The sequence below is a fragment of the Stegodyphus dumicola genome, chromosome 1 (genome assembly GCF_044657685.1).
Source record: "Stegodyphus dumicola isolate Sdum_Otavi_A_Nest chromosome 1, ASM4465768v1".
Lineage (NCBI taxonomy): Eukaryota > Metazoa > Arthropoda > Arachnida > Araneae > Eresidae > Stegodyphus > Stegodyphus dumicola.
The window spans coordinates 49802890-49829061 of record NC_140768.1 but is presented as its reverse complement, the minus strand read 5'-3'; the positions used below and the strand labels follow the sequence as shown (position 1 = coordinate 49829061).

Here is a 26172-nt window from a genome sequence, read left to right as displayed (position 1 = left end):
TTAGAAAATGGGCTGACTGCTGTGGAATCACTACTTGGATGGACAATCATGGGAAAGATAAAAAATAACGTTTCAGAAAGAAACTCCTTGTCCATGTCTTCAACCGTAACGTCGATGTTGACTCGCAGCAGTGACATAGAAAACTTGTGGAAGCTAGAAGCACTGGGAATTACAGATGCCAAAGAAAGTAAAACTGACTCGAGTTATAAGAAGCAGTGTGGGATCACTTTCACAAGACTCTGAAGAAGTTGGATGATCACTATGAAGTCAGTTTACCTTGGATCAACGATAAAGAAGCTTTACCAAGTAACAAAGAAGTTGCTGAAAAGTGATTGATTTCCACGACAAAGAAGCTCGTGTTGAAAGATAAATTTGAAACGTACAATGCAGTGTTCGAAGAATGGCTCGAATCTGGAGTAATAGAAGAAGTAACAGAAGAAGAGGAACGAGTTAACAATCATTATCTTCTCCACAGACCGATCTTCAAAGGTAACTGTACAACAGCGGTAAGGCCTGTATTTGACGCTTCGTGCAAGCAAAAGGATTTCCTGTCACTTAATGACTGTTTAGCAAAAGGTCAAAATTTAATTGAATTAATACCTAGACTGCTTCTTGAATTTAGGAAAGGAAAAATAGGGATTATTTCAGATATTAAAAGAGCTTTTCTTCAAATATCTGTTCAAAGATCTGATCGTGATTTCCTAAGATTCCTATGGTGGAAAAACTAGAAACAGAAGGAAATAAAATTTTGCCATTGCAGAGTAGTCTTCGGACTAAAATGCAGTCCGTTTCTTTTAGGAGCAGTGATCAACTATCATTTAGACCAATGTGAACCTTCTTTGAAGGAAGTGGCTACAAAATTGAAAAATTCCTTCTATGTTGACAACTGTGTCACTTCAGTGAATTCGAATGAAGAGGCAGAATACTTTATTGCAAAATCTTTGACTTAGAAGGGTATGAGCTAACAGAACTGAACAGTGGAAAATCTACAATGAGCGAACCATTGAAAGTACTTGGTCTTCTGTGGGATAAATATGAAGATTCTTTGTTTTGTGACATCCCTGATATCAACTTGACTGATCTCTCAGTGACAAGACGAAACGTACTATCAATTGTACAGAGAGTTTTTGACCCAATAGGTTTCACATGCCCTTTTACTCTCCTTCCAAAGTTATACTTGCAAAAGAGCTGGGAAACTAAATTGAGCTGGGATGCAGAGCTACCTGAAGATATCAAAAGAAAATTCTTGAAGTGGGTCAAAGAATTGCCCTTGTTATCCTCTGTGAAGATTCCCAGACTACTTTCATTCACAGAAGGACAATCTTTTAGTTTGCATACGTTTGCCGATGCTTCACATGGATCTTATGCAAGTGCAGTATATTTGAGAAGTCAAAATAAAGAAGTTAAAGTGACCCTAGTGCAAGCCATAGCAGGAGTGGCTCCCTTGAAAAAAATAAGTATACCACGACTTGAATTGCTTGCTTGTCTTATTGGGGCGCGATTAGCATCATTTGTCAAGAAGAACCTTAAGGTCGAAATTTCAAAGGAATATTACTGGACCGATTCGTCAACAGCACTGTTCTGGATAAACAACGTAGAAGTTTGGAGCACTTTTGTGAATAACAGAGTTTCAGAAATTAGAATCCTATCGGATCGTGAACATTGGCATCATGTACCAGGTGCGGAAAATCCAGCCGATATGCCATCAAGTGAATGTTCTGTGAAGAAATTCATTGAATCAAGATGGTGGGAGGGCCCACCTTGGTTGGCACTGCCGGAAGAAGAATGGCCTCGTTCTATTCCAATCGATAATAAAGAAGAGGTTAATACTGAAAAACGTAAAGCAGTTATAGTTTCGTTAAGCAATGTTAGCGATATGTATTCACAATTCTTTGGCTATTTTTCAAAGTATAAGAAAATACTTAGAATGATTGGGTGGATACACAGATTCATAGGAAATACCCGAAAGAGGAAAGAAGAGAATCAGGAGAGTTAAAAGTTTATGAATTGTTAAGGGCTGAGAAATCTATCGTGAAGATTATTCAACATGATTCTTTTTCATGTGATGATATTAAGAAGCTGAAGTCAGTAAATGTGTTCAAAGATGACGAAGGCATTTTACGTGTCAGGTCTAGGTTGACTGAAAGGAAAGACCATGAAAATTTTATTTATCCGATGTTACTTCCGAAGAATCATAAGATTGTGGAGAAATTGATAATTGATAAACATCTCTCTATGTTTCATGCAGGAATTCACGTACTGATGTCAACACTTAGAGAGACGTTTTGGATCCTGAAAAGTAGAGCTACGATTCGAAAAGCTTTACATGCATATGTCAGGTGTAGGAGACATGGAGGTAAACGACGACAGACTGTGCCTGCTACTCTACCAGAAAACAGAGTTAGAGAGGCTCATGGTTTCGAGATTGTCGGCGTTGATTTAGCTGGCCCATTAATTTTAAAGGATAAAAGAAAAGCTTGGATTTTACTTTTCACATGTGCTGTTTTCAGGGCGGTCCATTTGGAATTGATTTTGTCCCTTTCAACTCAAGAATTTTTACTCGGTCTTAGAAGATTTATTACCCGTAGAGGGAGGCCATCGATAATTTATAGCGATAAGGGAAGCAATTTTGTCGGATCCAATAATCTCTTGAGATCGATTAATTGGAATACCATTGAGATAGAAGCCGCCACAAACAAGATCGATTGGAAGTTCAGTCCACCCGCAGCACCATGGTGGGGTGGCTTTTGGGAACGACTTGTTCAAATGATTAAGAAGCTTTTGCTTCGAGTCCTAGGCTAGTCATGTCTGAATTATGAAGAATTGATGAGTGTGCTGTTCGTCTGCGAAGCAACTGTGAATGCCAGACCACTCACTTATGTGTCAGAGGACTCTGATGATCTCATCCCTTTGACACCGTCCTTGTTTTTAGGTGAAATTCCAGTCTTTGGAGTTCCTGACTTGGATCATCTTGATAAAGTTGATTTCAACAAGAGATTGAGACATTTACAGAATTTACGAGAGCTCTTGAGAAAGAGATTTAGAAATGAATATCTCGGCCTGCTAGTGTAACGTCCATCTACAGTGCCGATTTCTCAACAGATAAAAATCGGGGATATAGTTCTTATCGAATGTGATGACAAACGCAAGGTGTTGTGGCCTCTAGCAAAAGTAATTGAACTATATCCCGGAAAGGACGGCAACATTCGAGTAGTTCGTGTCAAAACCATGTCTGGAGAATTAGTTTGACCAATCCAGGGAATATTTCCTCTCGAAATACCTTCATTTTTGGAGTCAGATGAGGCAAATGAAACTGAAACGCAGGGTGAAGACAATTTAGTCTCAAAATTACCAAAGAATAATTTTGCTGAAGATTTATCAAAGGACATTAAGACTGTCGTGACTAGAATTGGACGACAAATTAAAATTCCACCTAGATTTCTAACCTGAACACTACTTTAGTTATTTTAGAGTAGAAATTTAAGAACGTAATTTTTTCTTTTGTTTATTATTTAGCCTTAATATTTGTGTGGACAGTATTTTTTATTATATTTTGTTTTGATTGATTAAGTATATGTCATCAATCAAAAGGTGGGAGTATTGTTAGAACCTAGCCTCAGTTGTTATTTTTCTTTTCATAGTTTGTCACTGTAAGAATGGCAACCATCGGATTTTTGTTGCAGTTTCTTATAGTTCAACGGATTTTGAAAATAAATATGACGCTTTAGAATTTTATATGTAAAGTTATTTTATTTTAAGTTTATTAGGAGAAAGGATAACGGGTAGTTCTTGCAAATCTCGAACACATAGAGCCATCGAATTTTGAACGACGTAATCCTCTTACGAATATGGGCATGTGGAAGCCTAAATTTAGAATTTGTTTTATTATCGATTTCATATTTTCTAAAACTTTAACGAATTACTCATTAACAAACTCAAGAATTTCAAAGCGAGCAATGCCAACGTTTCCAGAAAAAAATATTTTTATCTGCAGCGAGTGAGACTGTGTATCGGAAGTTCTAAAGATATGCTCAATTTAAAATTATTTTGCGACATTGCTATTGAACTGAATTTTATGGTTTAAGAGCAAAGAACATGATATTTAATAAATAAACGTAACACACAAAACGTTAAAAAAACGCCCCTTTGGACGTAATTTAAAATCTGAAACCTTTCAGAATTTTTTTGTAAGTAGTATAAATGCAACAATTTTGGCGCCCTGTGATTTAGTATTTAATTTAAGGTATAAAAGCTTAAACAAGTGCATTTTTAAAAAAAACTTTTGGTCTTGGTGTCAGTGAACGAGTCTGTTACTTGGTAATAGCAAAAATGTCTTTCAGTGATCAAAGAATCATTGCTTTTATACTAGATGCGCCATTCAGAGATCGCTTTATTTATGTACTTGGATCTTGGATCTTATCTTTACGGCTAGCATTAACTACAAAGAGTTCTAACCAGTATCCTGAAAGTTATAACCATTTAAATATTTGCTTGGTTTTAAAAGAAATCAAAGATGTACTTCTAGTACATCGTCGCACGAGGCGAAAGTTCAAAATGAGAGTTCATGAGTATGTAAAATAAGAACGAAAGCTGTTCTTCGTCTTGCGCTACGCTGGCGTGGAGGCAGTCAGAGGAGAGGTCATGTGATCTTGAGAAGGCACCTGGTTGGTCGACATCAAAATCAGCAAAGTTCATTAAAAGTTTTAAATTTAATGATAAAAACACTTAATATGTAATAGATTTATGTAAATTCCTTTAAAACATAGTCCATAGCATGAGATTGACACTATTTACACAGTGACACAGATGAGACAAAATACACCATTTACACAATAATATTTAAATGAAAAATGAAAAACTTGAACTTGTAGGCATGGCTTCTGAGAACCAATGCGATACTCAGAGTACGAAACAGGAAAACACGAAGTCCAGAGTGGAAAATTCTTGAGTAAATAAAATATGTACTAACTACAAGTTGAAGTGCGCTATATACAAGATGATGATTAAATGAGTGAAACTATAAAGTTACAGTCATGGAATTGTAGTTAATCAAACTAGAATTCCAAATCAATATTCGTAAAATAGTCAAAAGCGGCTATGCCTGTTTCGATTTTACTCATCAATGATTTTGCTGTTTTGAATTTTTGTATTAATTCTTAAGCCTTATTTATATAAGTTTGAATCCATGAAAAGACTGAAGTTTCATTTTCACTATCAGTGGTTAAGTTATTTGTCTATTTACGTACTATTATGAGCGCACTATTTTATATTAGTTGTAATATTTGGCAACACCAATGTAATGCTCTACATTAATTATTTTAAATGAATATGAATTCCATGAATTGTTTAGAACCACAATTAATTTAAATGGTATAATATAAGCTATCCATTTTCTCAACTTTCTTTTTCGGAGCAATTTTTATGTTAACTTGTAAGAAAGTTTCTTCATTTTGCTATTAAATATTCAAATATAATGGTAAGAGTCTTTTTTTAACAAATATTATAGTTCAATACTTTAAAATTTTTAATTACATTGAGTGATTTAATTTAAATGACGGAATATGTATTTTCTTTCCATTTACTTGGTATTAAATGTTTAGTTTATCATAATTGGGGACTACCCAATTTTTGAGTGTTGTAAATGAAAGTTTGGGTTAAAGTATATTTGTTTTTCTCTTTATTTGTAATTGCTTTTGAATTTCGGATTTGCATATAATGATGGTTTTAGACCGATTTTTTTTTTGGAATGTCCAATTTGCATAATGTAAAGTTTTATGGGTTTTTTTTTTTAGTATTCAATTTGGCACAATGTTATGTTTTATTTCTTTTTCCAAGTGTTTCGGAAGTGTGCAGGGAAAATTCTCATACATTAGAGATTCGATTTTTCGGTTTTATATGAATTCTAATGTCTTAAAATGAAAATTAAATTGAAGCATTTTCAGTTTCTGATCTCAAATGAACCATGAGAACAAAACATGTTTTCGAAACATATTAATCGACTTTTGTGAAGCTTTAATTCATTTTCCCCTGATCAGTTCTGAATTAAGTTTCAGTAAAAAGAGACTAATTTTTAAATTTGTAAATTTTCCCTTTCGCATTATTATTTTCAAGTTCTAATATGAATTCTTATTTTAATTTTAATTTGTTTAGATAGTGGGCAAAACCTCTTATACACGTTTGCAGTTATTAATATTGTTGTAGAATTGCCTTGCTTTGATACCAATCTAATATTAACTTTAGATCCTTTAAGTCTATTAGACTTCAATCCTGCAGCTATAGAGCAGGATGGTTTTTATAAGATATTTAAGATTAATTTTTAAGATTAAGACGGTTTTAACTTTTAGCCTATTATAATGAATAAATAGACGTTACGTCTGTTTATCCTTTTCATTTTCTGAAAATTACAGTTGTGTTATCTTGAACGCCTCACTTTCCTAATAGATCAAGAGCGTTCCCAACGGGATCGATGTTGGCCCCATGGGGGGATCGATGAAATTCTATAGTGGTGAAGGATGATCAAGGGATGGACTGAGGCTCAATAACCGAATATGCAAAGGCAATTAATCAACATAGTCAACATTCCATTGATTATAGAAATACATATTTACGCTAAATTTTGGATTTTAAAAATCATAAGAAAGAAATATCTCAAAACAGAAGTTTTTACCGATCTAGCATTATTGCCTTTTATCTTTTCCTATGTAGTAAAAGTAGGTTTGAGTCAAGTCAATAATTTACTACGGAAAACAAGGAACATATTAAATATTTCTTATGAGGTGACTTAAGAATTAAGTTAACCAATTTTATGCCAAGATTAAAAAATTACATAATACACAAAGAGCAGCTATCATATTTAATTGAAATCGAACTTTTGTGCAGTTAGAATCTGTAATTTTATTTCTGAAAACTTGTTCATATTTGTAAAACAAAAAATGAAAATAATGCAAAGATAATAAAACATAAATATAATAAACCTTTTTTTTTTCAAATCTTTTGTTCACATTGTTAGTCTAATTGTTATTATTATGCTATTTATGCTCAATTATTTGTATTATGGGTATGCTGTATAATGTATAGAGAAAAATGTAAAGGGTCAATGAAGAAAACAAGTCTTTTAAAGGGGATCTATGTAAGAAAAAGGTTGGGAACCCCTGTAATAGATCTAAATAACTTGTATTTTGATTGAATGTTTCGATTGCCCTTCGTTACTGTAAATTTTACTAGTTTCAGTCCTTTGGGGAAGGCTGAATTTTCATAATAATAATCAAGTATATATTTTTCAGATTACATTTATTCATAATTTATAATAACTTGTAAAATATACATTTCAGAAACGGCTGAAATTGACGCGAATTATTACTCTAGCTCATTCCATGCCCTACGGAAGACCTCATGAAGCAAGGATAAGTCAGGTAGTATACCTGTCGATGGCCATAAGCCCTGAGCACTTATAATGATGCACGGCTTATTCCATGTCATCCCGGTTTTAGTCTTGAACTTTCAAGGAAAGAAATCCGAGTGTCTCTTCCCTCTCTTTCTTTATGACAGTCACGGGATCTCGACTAACACGAGCAGCAATGTCGCGGAATGATAAAATGCCGTACTGACAAGCCCGATCCTCCCAAGTCACGATCCACGGTTGAATTCTAAAAGATGTTAGTAATAGTTTCTGCTCCTTACACGAGGCAAAATCGACTTTTACACAAACGACCAATGTTCAAATGCGATTTACAGTGTTGATAGCATTACTTATACCTGCTTCGCGTTGCAATGCTAATCATTTGCATATCCTAAGATATAGAATCTTTCATGCAAATTCAACGTTTGTTGCATGTCGCCTTCATGGTGCAAGAATTTTAATGACCAGCAGTGTATTTAACATTTTTAGAAAAATGTAATCGTAACCTACATTGAATTCCGTCTCTCCGACCGATATAAATGTCAGTAGAAGCACCTATGAAGTCATAGATTGTGGTTTCGAACACCATTAAGATACATGCTCCCGTTAAGGTGCTCCCGAATTGTCTTTGCGGAGAAGTAACATTCAAAATCCACTCGTCCAAATGTATTCTTGAAAAGCCCGAGTGACAGAAAGAGGTATGTGAAACATATGAATTCTATTTCCAGTGGCATTTTTGATGAAACGTGGGATGGTGCCGGATAATCTCGTATTGCCATTATTGGCGCTGAAGACATTAGTAGTAATGAAACGCAGTTAGCTGTTCATTGAGAAGTGCAAATGATTCATGATTACGCCAAATCATTCATACACGATTGTTCATAGTTCGGTTCGGTTAGGTTATTTGAATATGACAAAACATAAGAAGGCTGAGGGAAGGGAGGTCTTCGTGGACTAATAGAAAGTGTCACGTTACACATGGATCAAATCTCGAAAACTAACCGTGCAGCTAGCTCGTTCGCCTGAGTTCAACCCCTGAGTTATTCAGTGGTCTTAAGCACTAGGCCAGAGGTCGAGCTTATTATTGCTCATGACACCTGTAACATAACTAATGCCAAGTTTCTGGATAAGCTAGAACAAAAGGATAACAAGAATTATTTTATAAGAAACTTATTTGTAAGCATATAATGATATTTTATAATATTTAAAATCTTATAAGAAGATATATTTCTTTATTTCAACACAGTCAGTAAGCTGCGACAGTCAAATCTAGTTCTACCCGTCGCATATTTTGTATGCTTTGTGAGTTTAGAATATTCCCCGTGGTTTTAATATGACGAAAAAATACATCTTCCATGCTTCTTCCATGGAACTAAGCGAAGCCTTGTAAGTGGTAAAAAACTGAGAGAGAACCGGATCTCGTTCTCTCACCACTGACATTCAAAATTAATTAAAACAGAATATGGCGGTATTTGCTGATACAGTTCTTTATTTCTGCATGCATTTGAAAAGTATACAATTTTAGAAATAAAACTTCATTTAGCAAGAATAATCGTTATTAATATTAAAGTCTGTTTTGGAATATTTTAATTATTATGTTACAGATTGTAACATAATAATTCCAAAACAGAATTCTTTTTTTTTTTTTTTTTTTTTTTTTTTGTATGTAGCTGACATTGTGTTATATAATTTATCTTCACTTTTCAGAGTAAGCCTGTATCTGACGAAGAAAAGTATAAAACACATACTCGGATTGTGAGTAAAATTTATTATCTAACTGTTTATAAACAAATATATATATGTTTCTTTACATTCATTATTTAATATGAAACTGTGTACCATAATTCATCATTGGAAACGATAGCTTATTTTTTAAACTCCACGTTTTTTAAAAAAATAATTTTTGTCTGTGCCATTTATTCATAAAAATTGCCAGACTTGTTTACGATGATTCCAAATGTATGTATTAAATATCCGAGGAAAAGATTTCTTTGTTTCGTGATTTGACAGTAATTGCTATTTCTTGATTTATTTCGTGATTTGATAATACTGCCAGGCAGATTTAACTAGTCACAGATGTCAGAATCATGTCCATTACAAAGAAGTATTTTCTGTCTTCTGCCGTTTATTTTAATCATATTCAATAATCAGCTTAGCTATTTTTTATTATTTATTACGTGCTTCGTTATTAGGCATTGCAAGGAAAGGAATGGATGCCCCGTGGAAAACGTTTTAAGGGAAAGTGGGTCGTATTCAGGTTACATATAGGGAACATCGAATATTGACCACGAAAACTGCAGTGCAGTCAGCTGATTCGCCGGGGCTCGAACACCAGACCGAACTACCAGTTTTTAGCAGCTTTTACCGCTCAGCCGCTCGTGGGCCAAATTGTATGTTTACATTCCAATTTTACAAGCTAATTTATGTACGGCATTCATGCAGAATCCAAAAACGCGGATTATCTCTTAGTACCTTGGCTACAGAACTCTCCTAAGTGAATTTCAACAAGCTTGATCTAACTTTGCTTAACTGTGTTGCAGTTTGAAGTATATCTGGAGGCCAGTATATTGTGTCCACTGCTATTTTTCTCGTAACCACTTGACAATTTCCCAAGCCAAATAACTAGGTACACTTCACTCTTGAAAGACAATATTCTTTTCAGATAGAAAGCATATAGATGTAAATAAATACAGATGGCCAGATGACAGGTTCTTCCATTGTTCATCATTCAGAATTTGTATGAACTCCATGTGAACCAGACTTCTTGCACACGAACACTACATATACCGGCCTATTCAGTTGCAGATGTGTAGCTTGAGAATAATGCTTATTGCTATCGGTACACCTGGCCACGAAGATTACCATTATGATGTCGGAAAAAACATAACGGGTTCTTTGTGAACAATCGGTTTCGATTCCATAAGTTACAGAGGCATAAGAAGCGCTTTCTGTGATCCCAATATAAACATTTGCTCATTTTAGGCTTTAAAATCACACCATAAAACGTGTAGGGCATGGTATACGATAAAGCAGCTTGAAATGCACAGTTGCTGTATTAATGAACGAGATTCATCACTGCAGTTCGTTGTTAAGACAGCAACTGCGACCTTCAGAACCAACCACAAACGGCTTCCTTTTTGACCACTTTTCATGTTTGCTCATGGCTAATCCAGGCATAGTACACTCTTGATCTACATAGCATTCCAGCTTTTTTGTTTCTGAAGTATCGTTACATGTTCTCCATGCCTAACTAGACAAAATATATCCTACTCAATTGCGCATGTTTTTTTTTCCTTTCTAGCAATCGTTTACTAATTACAAAGCATAAGTATGTACAACTGAAGCTTAATTGCAAGCGAAGATGACAGAATTTTTTTTTTTCAATTAAGTAAAATACATAATGCTTCGAATGTAAAGTCAACACAATGTATTTTCATATCCCTAAGGTTATACTAAAAGTATTATAATATTTTTAAATACTGTAAGAAAAGTTTTGATCTCATGTAAAAATACAGGATAGTCTAAGATAAACCAAACTCAAAGTAAGTGAAGAACACATGAACTGTAAGACAAACTTATACAAATAGATGAAAGATGCCTCTACATATACTGTTGAAATGTTCACCGTCATGGTCCAAGCACAGTTTGGTCACTTTCATTATGACTTACTGTAATTCGTATCGTTGGATTCTGGTGATGCGTTACGTATATTCTGTTTCAGTGTATCGAGAATTCGCGGATTATTTTCGTAAACTTCGCTCTTCAGGTTGCCCAACAAATAAGTCTTTACTAGTTAGATCACATGATTGTGGAGGCTACAAATCCATCGAGGCAGTCCTCTGTTATGTAGTCGCAGGCCACGAGGTACGGGTTCCTGGGTCGGAGCCTTATCCCAGTATAATACTTTAAAGTCCATAAATAACATATAAAGCATATTTTGAATTTAGTAATAAAATAGTTAAAGTGACAGATAAGAACGATGAACAATATATAGCAAGTGATAAGCATTGGTGGTAGGAGAATAAGCTGAAGTAACAAGTTTCAGATTGAAAAGATATATGCAGATGAGGTCAGAGTTCAGCAGTGGCCCCACAGAACTGCGAGGATGGCGTGTAGCACTTAACAAGGTCGATGCTCAAATGATAGAATGTAAAATATGCAGTGGAGTGGATCTTAGATCGTAGATTGTCTATTTAAAAGAAGTCATGATATGGAGAAGTCAGGAGCTTGCTAATCGGCTGTTAGGAGAGGAGATAAGTAACCAGTGTACAGGCGGGGAAAAGGGGGGGGAATTATTGGGATCTACACTAGAAAGCAGCCCATTTCCTACATGAAGTAAGTAAAATTAAGTAAAGGAAATAAGATTAAACAATATAATAAAATGCAGGAAAATTATAAAAATTGGATCATGCACATAAGGAGGCTCTTTTCATTACCGTACAAATTTTGATATAATTTGGAGGAAAGAAAGAGGGGAGAAATTAGTTTAAATTGCTTAATACTGCGCTAGGCCTTCGCCTGTTTCTCACGTCGCTTGGATCATAATGAAGTATTGGAAAAGTGTGGTTTTCCACACAGATATTATAGAATTTTTTGACATCATTCATGGTATTTTGATATTCATCCGAGGATAGTAATTCCAAATCATTTTTTCCAATGGCGGGCACTTGCCTGTGCCAGAAACGGCCTTTCCTAAGGCCAGATGTGGTGGTCTCTTTATTATAGAGGCACTTAATAGGTGGGCCACCTTTGCCTCCTATGAAGGGACAGACAATTTTTACATCCATGCCTTCTCCGGTATTCGATCCCGGGCCCTTCGGTATCGCAGTCAGGCTTCCCTAACCACTATACCGTCTGAGCGGCTGATTCAAATAATTGGTCCAGTTAATTTGTGTATGTTTTTTGTATAGAGCTCTGACTTTATTATGCAGTCTATTCATGACGACTTTATCTTCTGAACATCTTGTGCGTTACCAGATTCATCGTGCTGCATTATTGCGGTTAATTAAATTTTTAATGGCAGGAGATTTCCATCTTTGGTTGGGTGTAACTTCAAAGCTGTTATTTTTAAGGGCCGTATGGAGTTCATTAATGAAATTCTTAATAAGTGCATCTAAATCATTTTCAGTTTATGCTGCTGGTTTAGTGAACTATGTGTTGTTTACAGCTTTGATGAAATTACACCAATTAGGTTTTAGTGATCTTTTGTGTGGTGAGCTATAGCTATTAATATCAAAATCGGCAAGGACAGGATTATGATCAGATGATAATTCATCCAGGCTGGCAATGGTAGCTGACATAGCTGACATTCCTGATTATTAAGAAATATTGGCCTTTAAGGCTGAGTTATTAATAGCGTTTTCATATATATTACAATTTTGCAGTTCCAAGCGCGGTGGTGTGCGTTAAAGTTTCCATCTATAATAATTCTATTTTGAGTTTAGATACTGTCTGAATATCTTGATGAATATCTGCTGTAGGTCTGTGATAGGGGATATAGATGGAGACTAACGTGATTGGTCCAGCCTTGTGTGGAATGATGTTGATAGCTATGGCCTCAATGGCTGAAATCCGTGGAATTGTTTTGTAGTAATGAAGAATGAGCTTAATATAAATGATTCCTCTATGATAATCTAATCTGGTTAGATCAACTCTGTAGAGTTCATAATTACAAATACGAAGCATGTGTCCCTATAGGAATAGTACGTCCCAGCTGTACTCATCTATAAAACTCCTGAGTTCATTAATTTTCTGGGATAGAGCACATGCGTTTCAAGTCATAATTTTAAATGGTTCATACATTAATAAGGTTTGCAAAACTGCAAATATCATTAAACTCTGCTGTCATTTGTAAGAAGACATGAAACTTATCGTTAATAGTATTATATTTTTTAAAATTCAGGTAAATATTTAGTAATTACAATTATGATAATATTTAGTTCACAATATTGGCATAGACAGAATGAAATTTATTCATGATATTAATAATACTTTTATAAATATCAGCTTTTGCATTTGATAAAGTTCGGCATTTAGGTTTAAACATTTTTACAAGTCCAGGAAGATTGTTGTTGGTATCAGCAGCAGCTGGCGAAAGCACCTGAGTATTACTGCTAGTTTGTGTTTTTGTGAGTATAAAGGTTTTCTCAGATAAGGCTTGTGAATAACTGTCTCCTGGTTTAGTCAGGTTTCTTTTTATTGGCTTATTGGTGGAGAACCCACGATACGAAGCCGGACGTCCTTTATCCCCACAGTTACAGCAGGTCGGGACTTAGATCTTTCCAACTTGCGGGAAAACTTGCGTTCGGTGATCTAAGACGCATTTTACAAATCTTGGGTTCAAGTGGCAGGTTTCAGATGAATAGTGCTAAAATTGGCAGTTCTGGCATTGAGGAACTTGTTTTATAGAAAAATATTTTCTACTTAGATAGAGAACAGGAGTAAGTCCTTGAGATCATAGATATGTTTCCCATTAATCCGAAGTGCTGTAACAAGTGATCCTAAATGGTGGCCCTAGTGCACGAGTTAAGTGAGCTGTGGATAACCTTATGTACAGAAAAACCTCTATTTCTTAGAGCTAGCATATTTTTATCATAGCTGGTTTGAAGAGGTAGGCCTCTCAGTAGAACCTTAATAGGTCGTTTAAATTTTAGGTTAATTATATAGTGTTCAATTTTCTGAATATTAAATAATTTGCGTAACTTCCGATGATCCTCATGAGTATTGGGGTCAGAGGCGTGTTAGGCGCCCGGGGACAACTGAAAATTTTGCGCCCCATTCTCTGTTCCAAGAACGGAAAACATTTCATTCTAAAATTTTGTAACATCAATTTGGCGCCCCCTGAATGCTGCTTCCGGGGACAGATGCCCCCCCTTGCCCCACCCTATCTACGCCACTGATTGGGGTGAATCTTAACAAACTCTCCTTTCAACCGTTCAAGGAATTTGGTATCAGTCATAGTAGTAAGTTGTGCTAATTTTCAATAGGCTTATTCATTACAGGTGGGATACTGGTCTTGGGGTTGCGCCTGCTACTGAATTACCTGCTCTGTCGGCGTTATTGTCATCATTTTCATTATCAACAGTCAAAGCTTTAAATTTGTTAGAAATATTAATACATTTTTGAGCGTTTTCACGTTTAAGTACTTTTGCCATTTTAGTGGGCAGAACAAATTATCATTACTTTTAACAGTTTTAGTAATATTTACTTTGTTATCCTTAACCTTAATATTTCGTACAATCGTAGCATTAGCATTGGATTTGGGGGGGGGACAAAAGCCTGTACTAGAAATAGAATTCTGGTATTCACCCTTGGCGAAGTCTAAGTATCCTTTAGTAGTCTTCAATACTATCATTAATCCACCAACGAGCTCACTAGGTTTTCCCGCGATTTCGTGCTTGCTCATTGATTTGATCATAGTATCCAAAGAAGAACATTTATACTGTAACTCCCAAAGGCGTAACATTGCGCGTATCGACGGGTTGCTACCATCCATCCGCTCTGGTTCCGCGCCTAACGGCAGCAATTCACGATTATGAGCTTTCATACAACCTCCACGCAAGGGATTGGCACGTGGAATAGTCGAGACAGTCCTATCAGGTGTGAAAACTGAGTGCACTGTTTCCAAGGAGGCTTCACGCTTTCGAAAATAGTTTCGTTTTTCGGTTTCTCCTCTCGCTTTCTCCGTTCGGTTCAGTTCTTCTTGGGCCACCTTTTAAATCGGATATTATGTGTAAAGATAAGAAAGTTCTACATGTAAATATAACATACACAGAAAACAAATTGAACTGATGAAAATCAAATAGTTTTTGGAATGCGCTCTGTATTAATTGGTACTTTTCCGTTTCGCCGGCGCAAATCTCGCCAAGCAGACTTTATTGGCGACAACATACAGTATACATATAAAAAATATTAAAAAAATTTTAGTTCTAAGAATTCTTTTTTTGAAGGCTTAAACATTTTAATATCGCTTAAAACTTTATAAAGCCAATAAATTTGTAAGAAGACATTAATTTAACAATTTACTATGCTTTCATGGTTCAACATCCTAATTCGCCGGTTCATATCACGTGACCCCAAGCGATCTCATCTCACGTAAACTACTCTACAAAAATCTAATGCTCTCACTAATTATCTACATTCATTTCAAGTTAAATCTTAATTTGGAACACAAGTTTAAATGCAAGAAATATTTCAATGCGTACGAATAGCTTACTCAGAAATTATGTAAAACTGCAGTACTTTACTTTACTAATACATTCTCATTAGAATTGATGAATTTAACCCTTGACTTTCCTTTTCTATATTTTCGACTTCGGGTAAGAGCTGTGATTGCATCCTGATTGACTTAATTACCGAAAATGGCCTTAGACATAAAACTGATATATCTGATAAAAATTCTATGTAATTATATGCCAGTATTGAAAGAAACAATCAATCTGATAAGAAAAAGCTGAGACTTGTTTTGAAAATGAGGCGTAAAAGGTTACCAGCGAGAATATTCCGTTTGGCATCGGTTGTACCATTATTGGCGACTGTATCGCTTGCGCCGGCAAAACGGAAAAGTACCTATTAATTGAGTTTTGAACAAGGATTATTCTGCGATGTCTATCTTAATTCATAATATAACCATATTTTACGATTTCAGGTAATTAGAGACATACTGTGGGGCCAAAAGTATGACTATAACAAGTTATCTGACTGGACGACTCAAGTGATTCAGAAAGTTTTGTATTTTCTTGAAAGCCAGGCTGCACCTAACAAGTACATTGGTAAGTCCCAATACTGACTGTATTTAATTACTCTCTCCCCTTAAAACCGAAGACTATCTGTTGTTTTTTAAATAAATTTTTATAATTAAATTCTTAAGATTAAATCTTTTTTAAGGGAAGTATATTTCTTTACATTTTGTAGTTCTTATAGACAAGGCATACCCATTTTCGATTGGATATTTCAATTCTATTACTTCGTAGACATATTAGCAATAAATGGGCTAGGGATATTAACATCAGTCAGCTGTGTTCATTGTTTGAAGTACCAAGCCATTTTTGTTAAATGAATCTTTATACTGTTAAAAAGAGTATATCAAGTAAAACTGATATTAGTAAACGTATTTCTGCTATAAAAATATGTTCAACGGTATATTGTTTAGATCCGATCAACATTTCGCCCTAGTACAATTTTTTATTTTGTGTATAACTATGAAGTTCCAATTTGTCATATAAGATATGTTTTTCTCTTTTGCAGTAACTTGCGTTATTTTACAAAAGACAGGATCCGGATATAACTGCTCTAGCTCATGTCACTTTGATGATACTACGGATGGTACGTAGGTGTACTAGTTAAATTTTTTCCATTTCTTTAAAAGAATTCTTTTATCGAATTTTGGCTTTGAAAATCTAGTTTGCATTCCTGCTTTATTATTTACCTTTTCACTCTCAATCTCGATGGTACGAAGAAGCTGCCAAATTTCGGGATATTTCATGCAGTGCTTAGTGACAGAACGCATTATTTCCTCATTTACTAAGTAATCACAAGTAAACATCAGTTATGTAAATAAAATTCCCTCAACTAAAACGTGCCATGACAATTATATTCATGTACACAACACAAACATATTGCTTAGTTATTCACGTTAATCTATGACAATATTAATTTAACATAATAAGCAGTCTAAATATTAATTTTTAAATCAAATTAATATAAAGAAACTACAGATTTTAAATAAAGTAAGGAGGTATCTAACGAATAATGTCGGTAGGAAAAGAAAAGGCCATTCAAATTTGTAACGATGTAAATCTTACCTGAAGCATAGAGAAACATTTCATGTCATAACACAAAAGAAACACAATGTAATCGGACAAGACGGGATTTAACTCTGTTATTCTATTTCATGTACATGCAAACCCTAATTGTGAACTATAACAATATTTAGAATATCTCTTAATGCATACTATGAGACTCACCAGCATTTTACCTCATCAACATTTCTTGCTAACGCACTGAATCTCACTCGCGCCGCATAACGCATTCGGAGCCATCGGTAGCACTCTTGGCTACCGATGGGCCCGAGTTTGAATCCTCTTCGATGTTTGTAAGTGTAATGTCTGGGAACACTTAAAACGTTGGTTAACCGGAAAGTCCAATCGAGAAGCTTGGTGTAAAGGAAGAGGTTGCCAGATACAGGTTGATGATCTTGGTGTTGCGTGCGTACCGGTTCGTTAGGGATTGAATGAAGTCCCATGAAAAATGAACAAAATTTATTATTATTACAACAAATAAAACAAAATGCTTAAATTTCCTGAGATATTCATACAGTATTACAATATCTCACAGTAGTTATTTTTTAACTACTCAAACGTTCAGCAGAACTTAATTCAAAACAGCTAGAGAAAGCTAATCCGCGAATTCGCTACCAGGGTAGGCGGCGAGGACGCCCCTTTACTTACTGCCCCACGGGGTTTCCCCCTCCTATTTGCTTAATTGCTTAAAGTAGAGTGCAATAAAGGAAATCACTGGCGGTACATTACTTAAGAGCCACCACTAGCTCAATAAATAAAGGTGAATCAAATAATAAAATGTTAATTCACATGTCAAAGATCTCTTTGTACACAACATTTCTTGTGTGGAGTTTTCTATCATTTTTAAGCTCGCTTTGCAGAGGACCATCAATTATTTTTAATTTTAAGTCTGTTCCTTCACGAACTCTTGAACAGGCAACATAAAGTTGATCATGTCCAAATGCAGGCTCAGGTAAAAAAATGCCAACACGCTTAAGCGTTTGGTCCTGAGACTTATGGACGGTCATAGCAAAGGCAAGTTTTACAGGAAATTGTCTACGTCTCAATTGAAACGGCAACCCTGTGCCGTGGCAACTTCACCCCATTGGCTAGTACAGTTACGCAAGCAACCAATAAACTATCGGCGACAAACAGACTCTTAAGCCGCATATAATAAAGATATTTATTTATTTAATTTATATTTCTTTTTTTATCGGTGCCGGTTGCATATTTCCGAATTATGTTATATATAGATGTTAAATTTATTTATTAAATGTTAAATGCACATGCTCTTGTGTTTTTAATTTTTCTGGCTTAGCTTTCTTATAATATTCGTCACGCGCTGCACTGCACAGGGAATAAAACAATTTACAGTAACGCGAGTAACCAATAAACTATCAGCGACAAACACTTAAGCCGCATATAAATAAGCATCAGATTTAGAGTATCTCTTTATGCATACTATCAGACTCACGAGCATTTTACCTCATCAACATTTCTTGCTAACGCACCGAACCTTCCTGATCGATAGCGTTGCTGGCTACCGATCAGTCCGAGTTTCAATCCCGGAGAAGACTTCGATGTTTGTAAGTGTATAGTGTCTGGGAACACTTAAAATATTAACTCGAAAGTTCATTCGAGAAGCTTGGTGTAAAGGAAGAGGGGAGGGAGGACCTTTAGATCCGTTCTCTAGAGTGTTCTCCACACAAAATGGGGCAGAGCTGCATATTTAGTGAGTTGGAGCTATAACCGTACAATTCACTGGTGAAATTATAGTGTGCCACTTATTTTTTCATGTCCTGGTAAAGGAATGGCGGGCTAATCGGAAATTTTGGCACAAAAGCTCTTGCTGCAAAGCCAGCCCGAAAGATTGATTCACATGTGCATTGTTTAACTCGAAGAAAGTTATTTCTGCAAGAAAATTCGCATTATAGTTAAGTAAGCAATCAGGAAGAAAATACCAATCGTTTTCAACGTATAACAAGTGAGATAGTTTTTGTGATGATTATTTTTAATTTGACTAACTTCATGTCCTTTAGTTTTAATTCTTTTGTAGCGACTCTCAAATCTTTCTTTTCAATTAAAAAAAAATTTTTTTTAACCCAAATGGACGTTAGCATAGAAGGACTGTTAGTCCCGAAACTACATTTTGCGTTGAATCACTACAAACAGATGAATCACTTTTCAAATTATTGCCACCAAATATTATCCTCCTGTATTATATTTAAAACTAAATACTGAAGAATCATGAATGTACGAATGTTTCTCGCATTGTGAAAAAACAATGGTACCTAAAGTCATCATATTTTGAATAAAATAGCCCTCCACGAACATGGGTATCTGAAAGACCGAATTTGGAATTTGTTTTAGTGTCTATTCCATATTTTGTAAAACTTAACGAATTTTTGATTCAAAATCTCAACAATTTCAAAGCTTGCAGTAGCAGCATTGCAGAAAATAAAACATTTTTATCTCCAGCGCGCGTGACTGTCTCTTGGGAAATTTTAAAGATATGCTGTTTTTAAATATTTTTAGCCCAAATGCTCTCGAGAAATGTATGTGTCTATAAATGAAAAAAAAACGTCTGTTTGGGCATAATATAAAATCTGAAAGCCTTGAGATTTTATTTATTTATTTATTTACTTTTGAAGAGAATAATAATTTTTACAATAACGCCTACACCGAGTCATAATTTTAGGGCAACTGTCTTAAAATTCTGACACAGTGGTCTGCATCAGATGAATGTGTTCTTATTGTTCAGCTCCTCAGTTCACAAAAAATGCTTTTACATTTTGTCTTTCTAGAGGGCACTATACTAATTAATCAAATAATACAGTCATTAATGATCAGGTAGGAAGTTTCCAGAGAAAAGGTTAATTTTTTCTGTGTTTAAAAGATTAATATTTTCATTTTGCACTAAGATTTGTACACTATCCGGCTAACAGAAATTTATTATTAAATAAACTGAGAATTTGGGGATGAATAAAAGTTTTAATTCCTAATGTTTAGTAAATAATAGAAAAAAAAAATTTTTTTTAAGTAAAATGAGGAAAATATATCCCACAACAAATTAATTTTTAGTTTTTTCACATAATTATTAAATCCTTTACATTTTTTATATGTTTCTGCATTTATTAAATTTATTTTTTCAGTGTCGTGCTACATACGGTGGGAAAATGACTCCATGGTATGTATAGTCAATATCTATGTGATGAATATTCTTTATGGAAGCCCAAGTGTTTCAATCACGTGAATAAAATCTTTCTCTTTCATTAGTTTTACATTTTTTAATAAATTGCAATTTTAAATTTCTTGAATATTTACTTTTGTTAAAATTGCAGACACTGTTATTCATTTTATATTGTTCAATAAATTAAAATTTCAGCTTCTTGACTGTTTACTTTGTTAAAATTATAGCCTTTGCAATCAATTTTTCATTTATTAATAAATTCGAAAGCCCGGCGGTCATACGAAACCGCTGTTCTAGATATTATAAATTGTAATTAAAATCATTTGTGCAAAGGTGTCTGCTAATTTAAACTGAATTACCCAGGGCAGGCGGCGATGACTCCCCTTTGCTTACTGCCCACGGGGTTTTCCCCTTCTACTTGCTTAATTGCTTAAAGTAGAGTACCATGAAGGAAGCCACTGGCGGTACATTTCTTAAGAGCCCATCGCTAGCTCAATCAATAAAGGTGATTTAAATAATGAAATGTTAATTTACATGTCAAAGATCTCTTTGTACACAACATTTCTTGTGTAGATCTTTCCATCATTTTTAAGCTCGCCTTGCAGAGGACCATCCATTATTTTTAATTTTGCGTCCGTTCTTTCACGAAATCTTGAACAGGCAACATAAAGTTGACCGTGTCCAAATGCAGGCTCAGGTAAAAAAATGCCAACACGCTTAAGCGTTTGGCAATGAGATTTATTGATGGTCATACGAAAGGCAAGTTTCACAGGAAATTGTCTACGTCTCAATTGAAACGGCAACTCTGTGCCGTGGCAACTTCACCCCATTGGCTAGTACAGTTACGCAAGCAACCAATAAACTATCGGCGACAAACATACACTTAAACCGCATATATATATGAGGTGAAGTAGCTTCATCTTCTCCGAAACGGCTGGCTCCCGGGCTTAGCGAAGCACACCGTTGGATTCCGAGGTCTGTGGCACGCCATTTTGACCATTCGCGTCTTCTTGGGACTTTAATTAGCCGAGATATTAATTAAAAACTAATTTTCCTTTACGTTTTCCCTACATTTTCTACTTTCTTTCTTGGGTTTTCCCTATTAGATGGATTTGGCTACGTACCAAATTCTTTTTTCTCAAATATCTACGGAAGGGCATCGAGTTGAAATTCGAGACGCGTATCCTCGAATTCCAAAGAATTTTCCGAATCCATCGATACCGTTCTCATCTTCGTACGACTTTAATCGGTTGAGATATTAATTAAAAACTGCGGAAACGATAATTTCCGCGCTCATTTTTCTAAGTGGCAAGAATAAACTATCGGCGACACACACTTTAGCCGCTTATATACCTGTATAAAGATGGGCAGAAGTAACATCATTTTCTCCGAAACGACTGGCTCCCGGGCTTAGCGAAGCACATCGTTGGATTCCGCAGGTATGTGGCACACCATTTTGACCATTCGCGTCTTCTTGGGGCTTTAATTAGCCGAGATATTAATTAAAAACTAATTTTCCCCTACGTTTTCTCGACATTTTCCACTTTCTTTCTTGGGTTTTTCCTATTAAAGGGATTTCGTTACGTGCCAAATTCTTTTTTCTCGAATATCTCCCGAACGGCGCCGAGTTGAATTCCTTGGATTCCAAAAAATTCTCCGAATCCATCGATACCATTCTCATCATCGTATGACTTTAATCGGCCGAGATATTAATTAAAAACTGCGAAAACGTTATTTTCTGCGCTCATTTTTCCGCTTCATTTTAAGCCATCGGCGACACACACTTTAGCAACTTATATATATAAAGATTATAAATTTCAACACCTTGAGTATGTACTTTGTAAAAATTATAGAGACATTTAAACATTTTTTTTTCGTATATAAACAACATGAGAAATCAGCCATCTCACGGGGATCCTAACTGCAGATTTTCCAAATTGTGCCTGGTTGTTCTACCACTTACACCACAACAGCACGCACGAGAGAATGTGATATTCCTTATAAAGTTTTTGTTATTAAAACTCTGATATTTAATGTTAATACAGTTAAAAATTTCTTAAGAAATGATTATTCAAAATATTTAATATAATGCATAGAAATTTTGCGACATATCAAAACTCAAAGAGCAATTCCCTGAGGTGAGCGTACCCTATTTTTTTACAGAGTCCGCTGCTTTGTGTGCTCGCAATAGTCTAAATAGATCCTTGATCCCTCTCATACGTGACCCATGATATGAACTTATTCGGTTACCCGATTAAATGCAGAGAACATACAGGGATTGGACAAAAATATGGAAACACCTTTAAAAAAAACATGTTTCTTTGCTTAATATGGTGTAGGAAACCCGTTGGCATCCAAAACAGCTTGCAGTCTTCTCGGAATGGATAAATACAGTTCCTGTATGTTTGCCAAGGGAATATTATACCATTCTTCCAGCAAAACGGTGGCAAGTTCAGATAACGATGTTGGCGGTGGATAACGAGAACGCACTTTCCGTTCCAATGTAGACCACAAAGGTTCGACAATATTCAGGTCTGGTGACTGTGGTGGCCAGGGGAGATGGGACAACTCATCCTCGTGCTCAGAAAACCAGTACTGGACAATGTGAGCTGTGTGAACAGGGGCTTTGTCGTCTTGGAAGACACCATCACCATCGGGGAACAAAGTTTGTACTATGGGATGAACTTGATCGGCCAAAATGTTCACATAAGTCTTGGCAGTTATGTGCCCTGACACAGTTATCATAGGGTTAGCAGAGAACCACGATATGGCTGCCCAAACCATAACAGAACCCCCGCCATGTTTCACTCTTGGCAACAAGCAGTCTGTATTATAGGCTTGAGATGGCGTTCTCCAGACGTAAACTCGGCCAGAAGTGGGAAACAATGTGAAAGAAGACTTGTCAGACCATATTACTCGCTTCCACTGCTCTATAGTCCAGGCTTTATGACTTAAACACCACCTTTTCCTGTTACGGGCATTAGCATCACTGATGAGTGGCTTCTCAATTGCAGCACGGCCAGCAATTTCCTGTTTACGAAGCTCCCTTCTAATTGTTTTTGTACTCACAGGATTCGGTAACACAACATTCATTTCAGCAGTAACTTTTGCAGCTGTGGTCTTCTTATTTTTCGTCACAATTGCCCTTAATGATCGTCTGTCACGATCACTCAGGACACACTTTCGTCCGCGCTGTGATTTAGCAGATGATGTTTTTCCGCTTTTCAAATACGCGGAATAAATCTTCGATACAGTACCTCTTGAACACTAAACACCTCGGCTACCTTGCTTACGGAAGCACCTACCATACGTGCTCCAACAATTTGCCCACGTTCGAAGTCTGTTAACTCTGACATAATGCAATGACAACCTCACATAACAGTACTCCGACAACAACTGAACTGTTTAGCACATTTACGAAGTTGTATAGGTGGCGTCAGTAGTCAAAAACGCCAGCGCGACCTACATATTTCATTAAAATCAATCTTTCTTTTCAAACATGCATTTCACAAGGTGTTTCCATATTTTTGTCCATCCACTGTATGTCTCTCTTAAATCTATTCCAACCAATTTTTCGCAAAAAGTTGAATTCTAACGTTCAGTTAATAAATCGCAGGGCTGCTATAAACAGTAATTCCTGAACCAAATGTCAAAACGAATACTGCCCAACTGCGGTGCAGTCGTGAAATATAAAGAAGGGAAAACATGGGGACGCTAGAAGAGGGGACTGCGTGTGAGGACCCTTTAAACATCTAACTTCTCTGCATTAAGTTTTACAGACAGGAAAAGATAGAAAAATTGAATTCTTTGAATGAATGCAATTTTGTGCTATGAAAATGGATTACTGAATTCAACGATAAAGAGTTTTAAATTCTTCTACAGAATAACTTTACTTCCTGGACGTTTATCAGCTTCATCATATTTCTTAAACAGAATCTCAATGCTGATTCCCTTTCCAAGCCGTTTCTGTATCTTATTTTTTCTGAACTGAATTATAGTATAGCTCAAAATACAGTTTTTTGAATGAAAGAGGGGAAAAATGAGGTTTAGGTTAGTTTTCATTGAGTAAAAATGGATCCATGCGCATTCTGTAAGAAAGGGAAAATTACAAAAAAAAAAAAAAAAAAAAAAAACTACTTTCGCAGTCAGATTTTTTTCCTTAAATATTTAAATATTCCAATCCATTACAATTAGTAATAATTACCTGAAAATGCAGTTTTAATTGTCATTTTCTCTCTGACTCACCTCACCTTACAGTTCAATAGCAGTCGATTAGAATTTTTGTGGGTTCATTTTCCTTTATAGTACACTTACGTTATACATATACTACTTTATTCTATTTTTCACTTGCAGCTTTCAACATCTTTAGGAAAAATCAATATGGGAATCCAGAAAATGTTTCTTAGTGATGTTAAGATTATTATTATGAAGTAGATTAAAAGTAGTTTAACACTATGCTCGTATCCTGGCCTAAAAATAAAAGCTGCGAGTCAGGATTAAGGGGGTAGCTAATATGAGGTCTTAATTAAAAAGTAATTTTAGGAAATGTTGATCAGTCCTGAACATTATCAGCTGGATGAAAGACTCATTCACTAATTGATCAAATGTATGGCAAACAGATATTCGACACCTGTAAAGGAAAGAAAGGTTAACCAAAATTAGTTATATTTTCGTTTTTGCGAGAACTAAATCGTAAGAGATTACAAACATTAAGTGTTATAGACATCTCTAAAAGTAATTTTGTTTCATTGTTTGATTTTCACAATCGAATAAAATTTCTGACGCTAAGAAATTACTTAAAAGATACTTCTGAGTTTCAAAAGCTTTCCTTCACACTTTACCCCGTCTGAGCAATGGCAGATTAGATGAAAATTTAAATGGATTGCACCAGTTTTCTCACCCCCCTACACCTTACCGCTGCGCGTAAGCATTTTCGTGGTTTTCCTTATGGTAACTCGCGCGAGGGTCATTTTCTCATCCAACAGATTATGACTAGAGAGTGGAAAAAAGAAAGTGACTTATATTTCAGCTTCGGTGAACCACCAAAAGCTAAATTATGCGCCTGCTTAATTCTGTTGGCTGAAAATCATTCTAACACTAATACACATGTCTGAACAAATGAGACTTAGAATGGAAATTTTTATTATCTTTTCTTAAATCTTATTATTATTATTGGGTCACAATCACAGAGTTAAGTGAAGTGGGAGTTTTTTTAAACTTTTGTTTTGTCTTTTATCTAAAATCACTGCATTGTTTTCAGAATATTATATTGGATATAAAAGTCTCACATCGCTTTTCCTCCTAATCAGATCTTTTGTTTTTTTTTATTTATATGCGCACCAAATGTCGTAATTCACTCTTCTACTAACAGTTTCAAACACAAATAAATGGTGTCCTCATTACGCCTACCATCACTTTTACATTGCTCATAATTCTATAGCTAACGCATGCACTATAGGTGTAAAATCCTTAACCGAAACAAAAGAACAACATATTTCCCCCTTTTAAACGAAAAAAAATGCAAAATTAAGCAACATATAAGAACCAAAATACAGAGCTGAACGAACCGATGTAACAAGAGAGGAATATATATATATATTTATACTTGTTTGTTGTAACCGATTGCGACGAAAAAGGAGTACTACTAGACCTTATAGCAGTTTCATATATTAAACATTCTTCGGCAACTCATTCTCCAATTATTCGAGATACGTATCTCATGAAACGATAATACTTGAAAATACCGATAAAACTCTTTTTCTGAATGCATTTTACAATCCGTTATTGGAAAAAAGAGCCCCATA

General features: G+C 35.3%; 1 protein-coding gene across 1 annotated transcript; it reads left to right on the top strand.

The window, feature by feature from the left end:
* Positions 1–5327: 5327 nt before the first annotated feature.
* Positions 5328–20561, top strand: LOC118179769 (dynein light chain Tctex-type 1-like). The gene is made up of 5 exons (XM_035348933.2): positions 5328–5476; positions 9107–9154; positions 16047–16170; positions 16646–16723; positions 20331–20561. Exons 1-5 carry the CDS (start codon positions 5474–5476, stop codon positions 20429–20431), a joined length of 354 nt encoding a protein of 117 aa, XP_035204824.1. The 5' UTR covers positions 5328–5473; the 3' UTR covers positions 20432–20561.
* The last annotated feature ends 5611 nt before the right edge of the window (positions 20562–26172 follow it).

Coding starts and splice junctions, on each gene's coding strand:
- LOC118179769 (XM_035348933.2), top strand. Junction 9,155..16,046: donor ATAAAACACATACTCGGATT/GTGAGTAAAATT, acceptor TTACGATTTCAG/GTAATTAGAGACATACTGTG. Junction 16,724..20,330: donor CTTTGATGATACTACGGATG/GTACGTAGGTGT, acceptor TTATTTTTTCAG/TGTCGTGCTACATACGGTGG.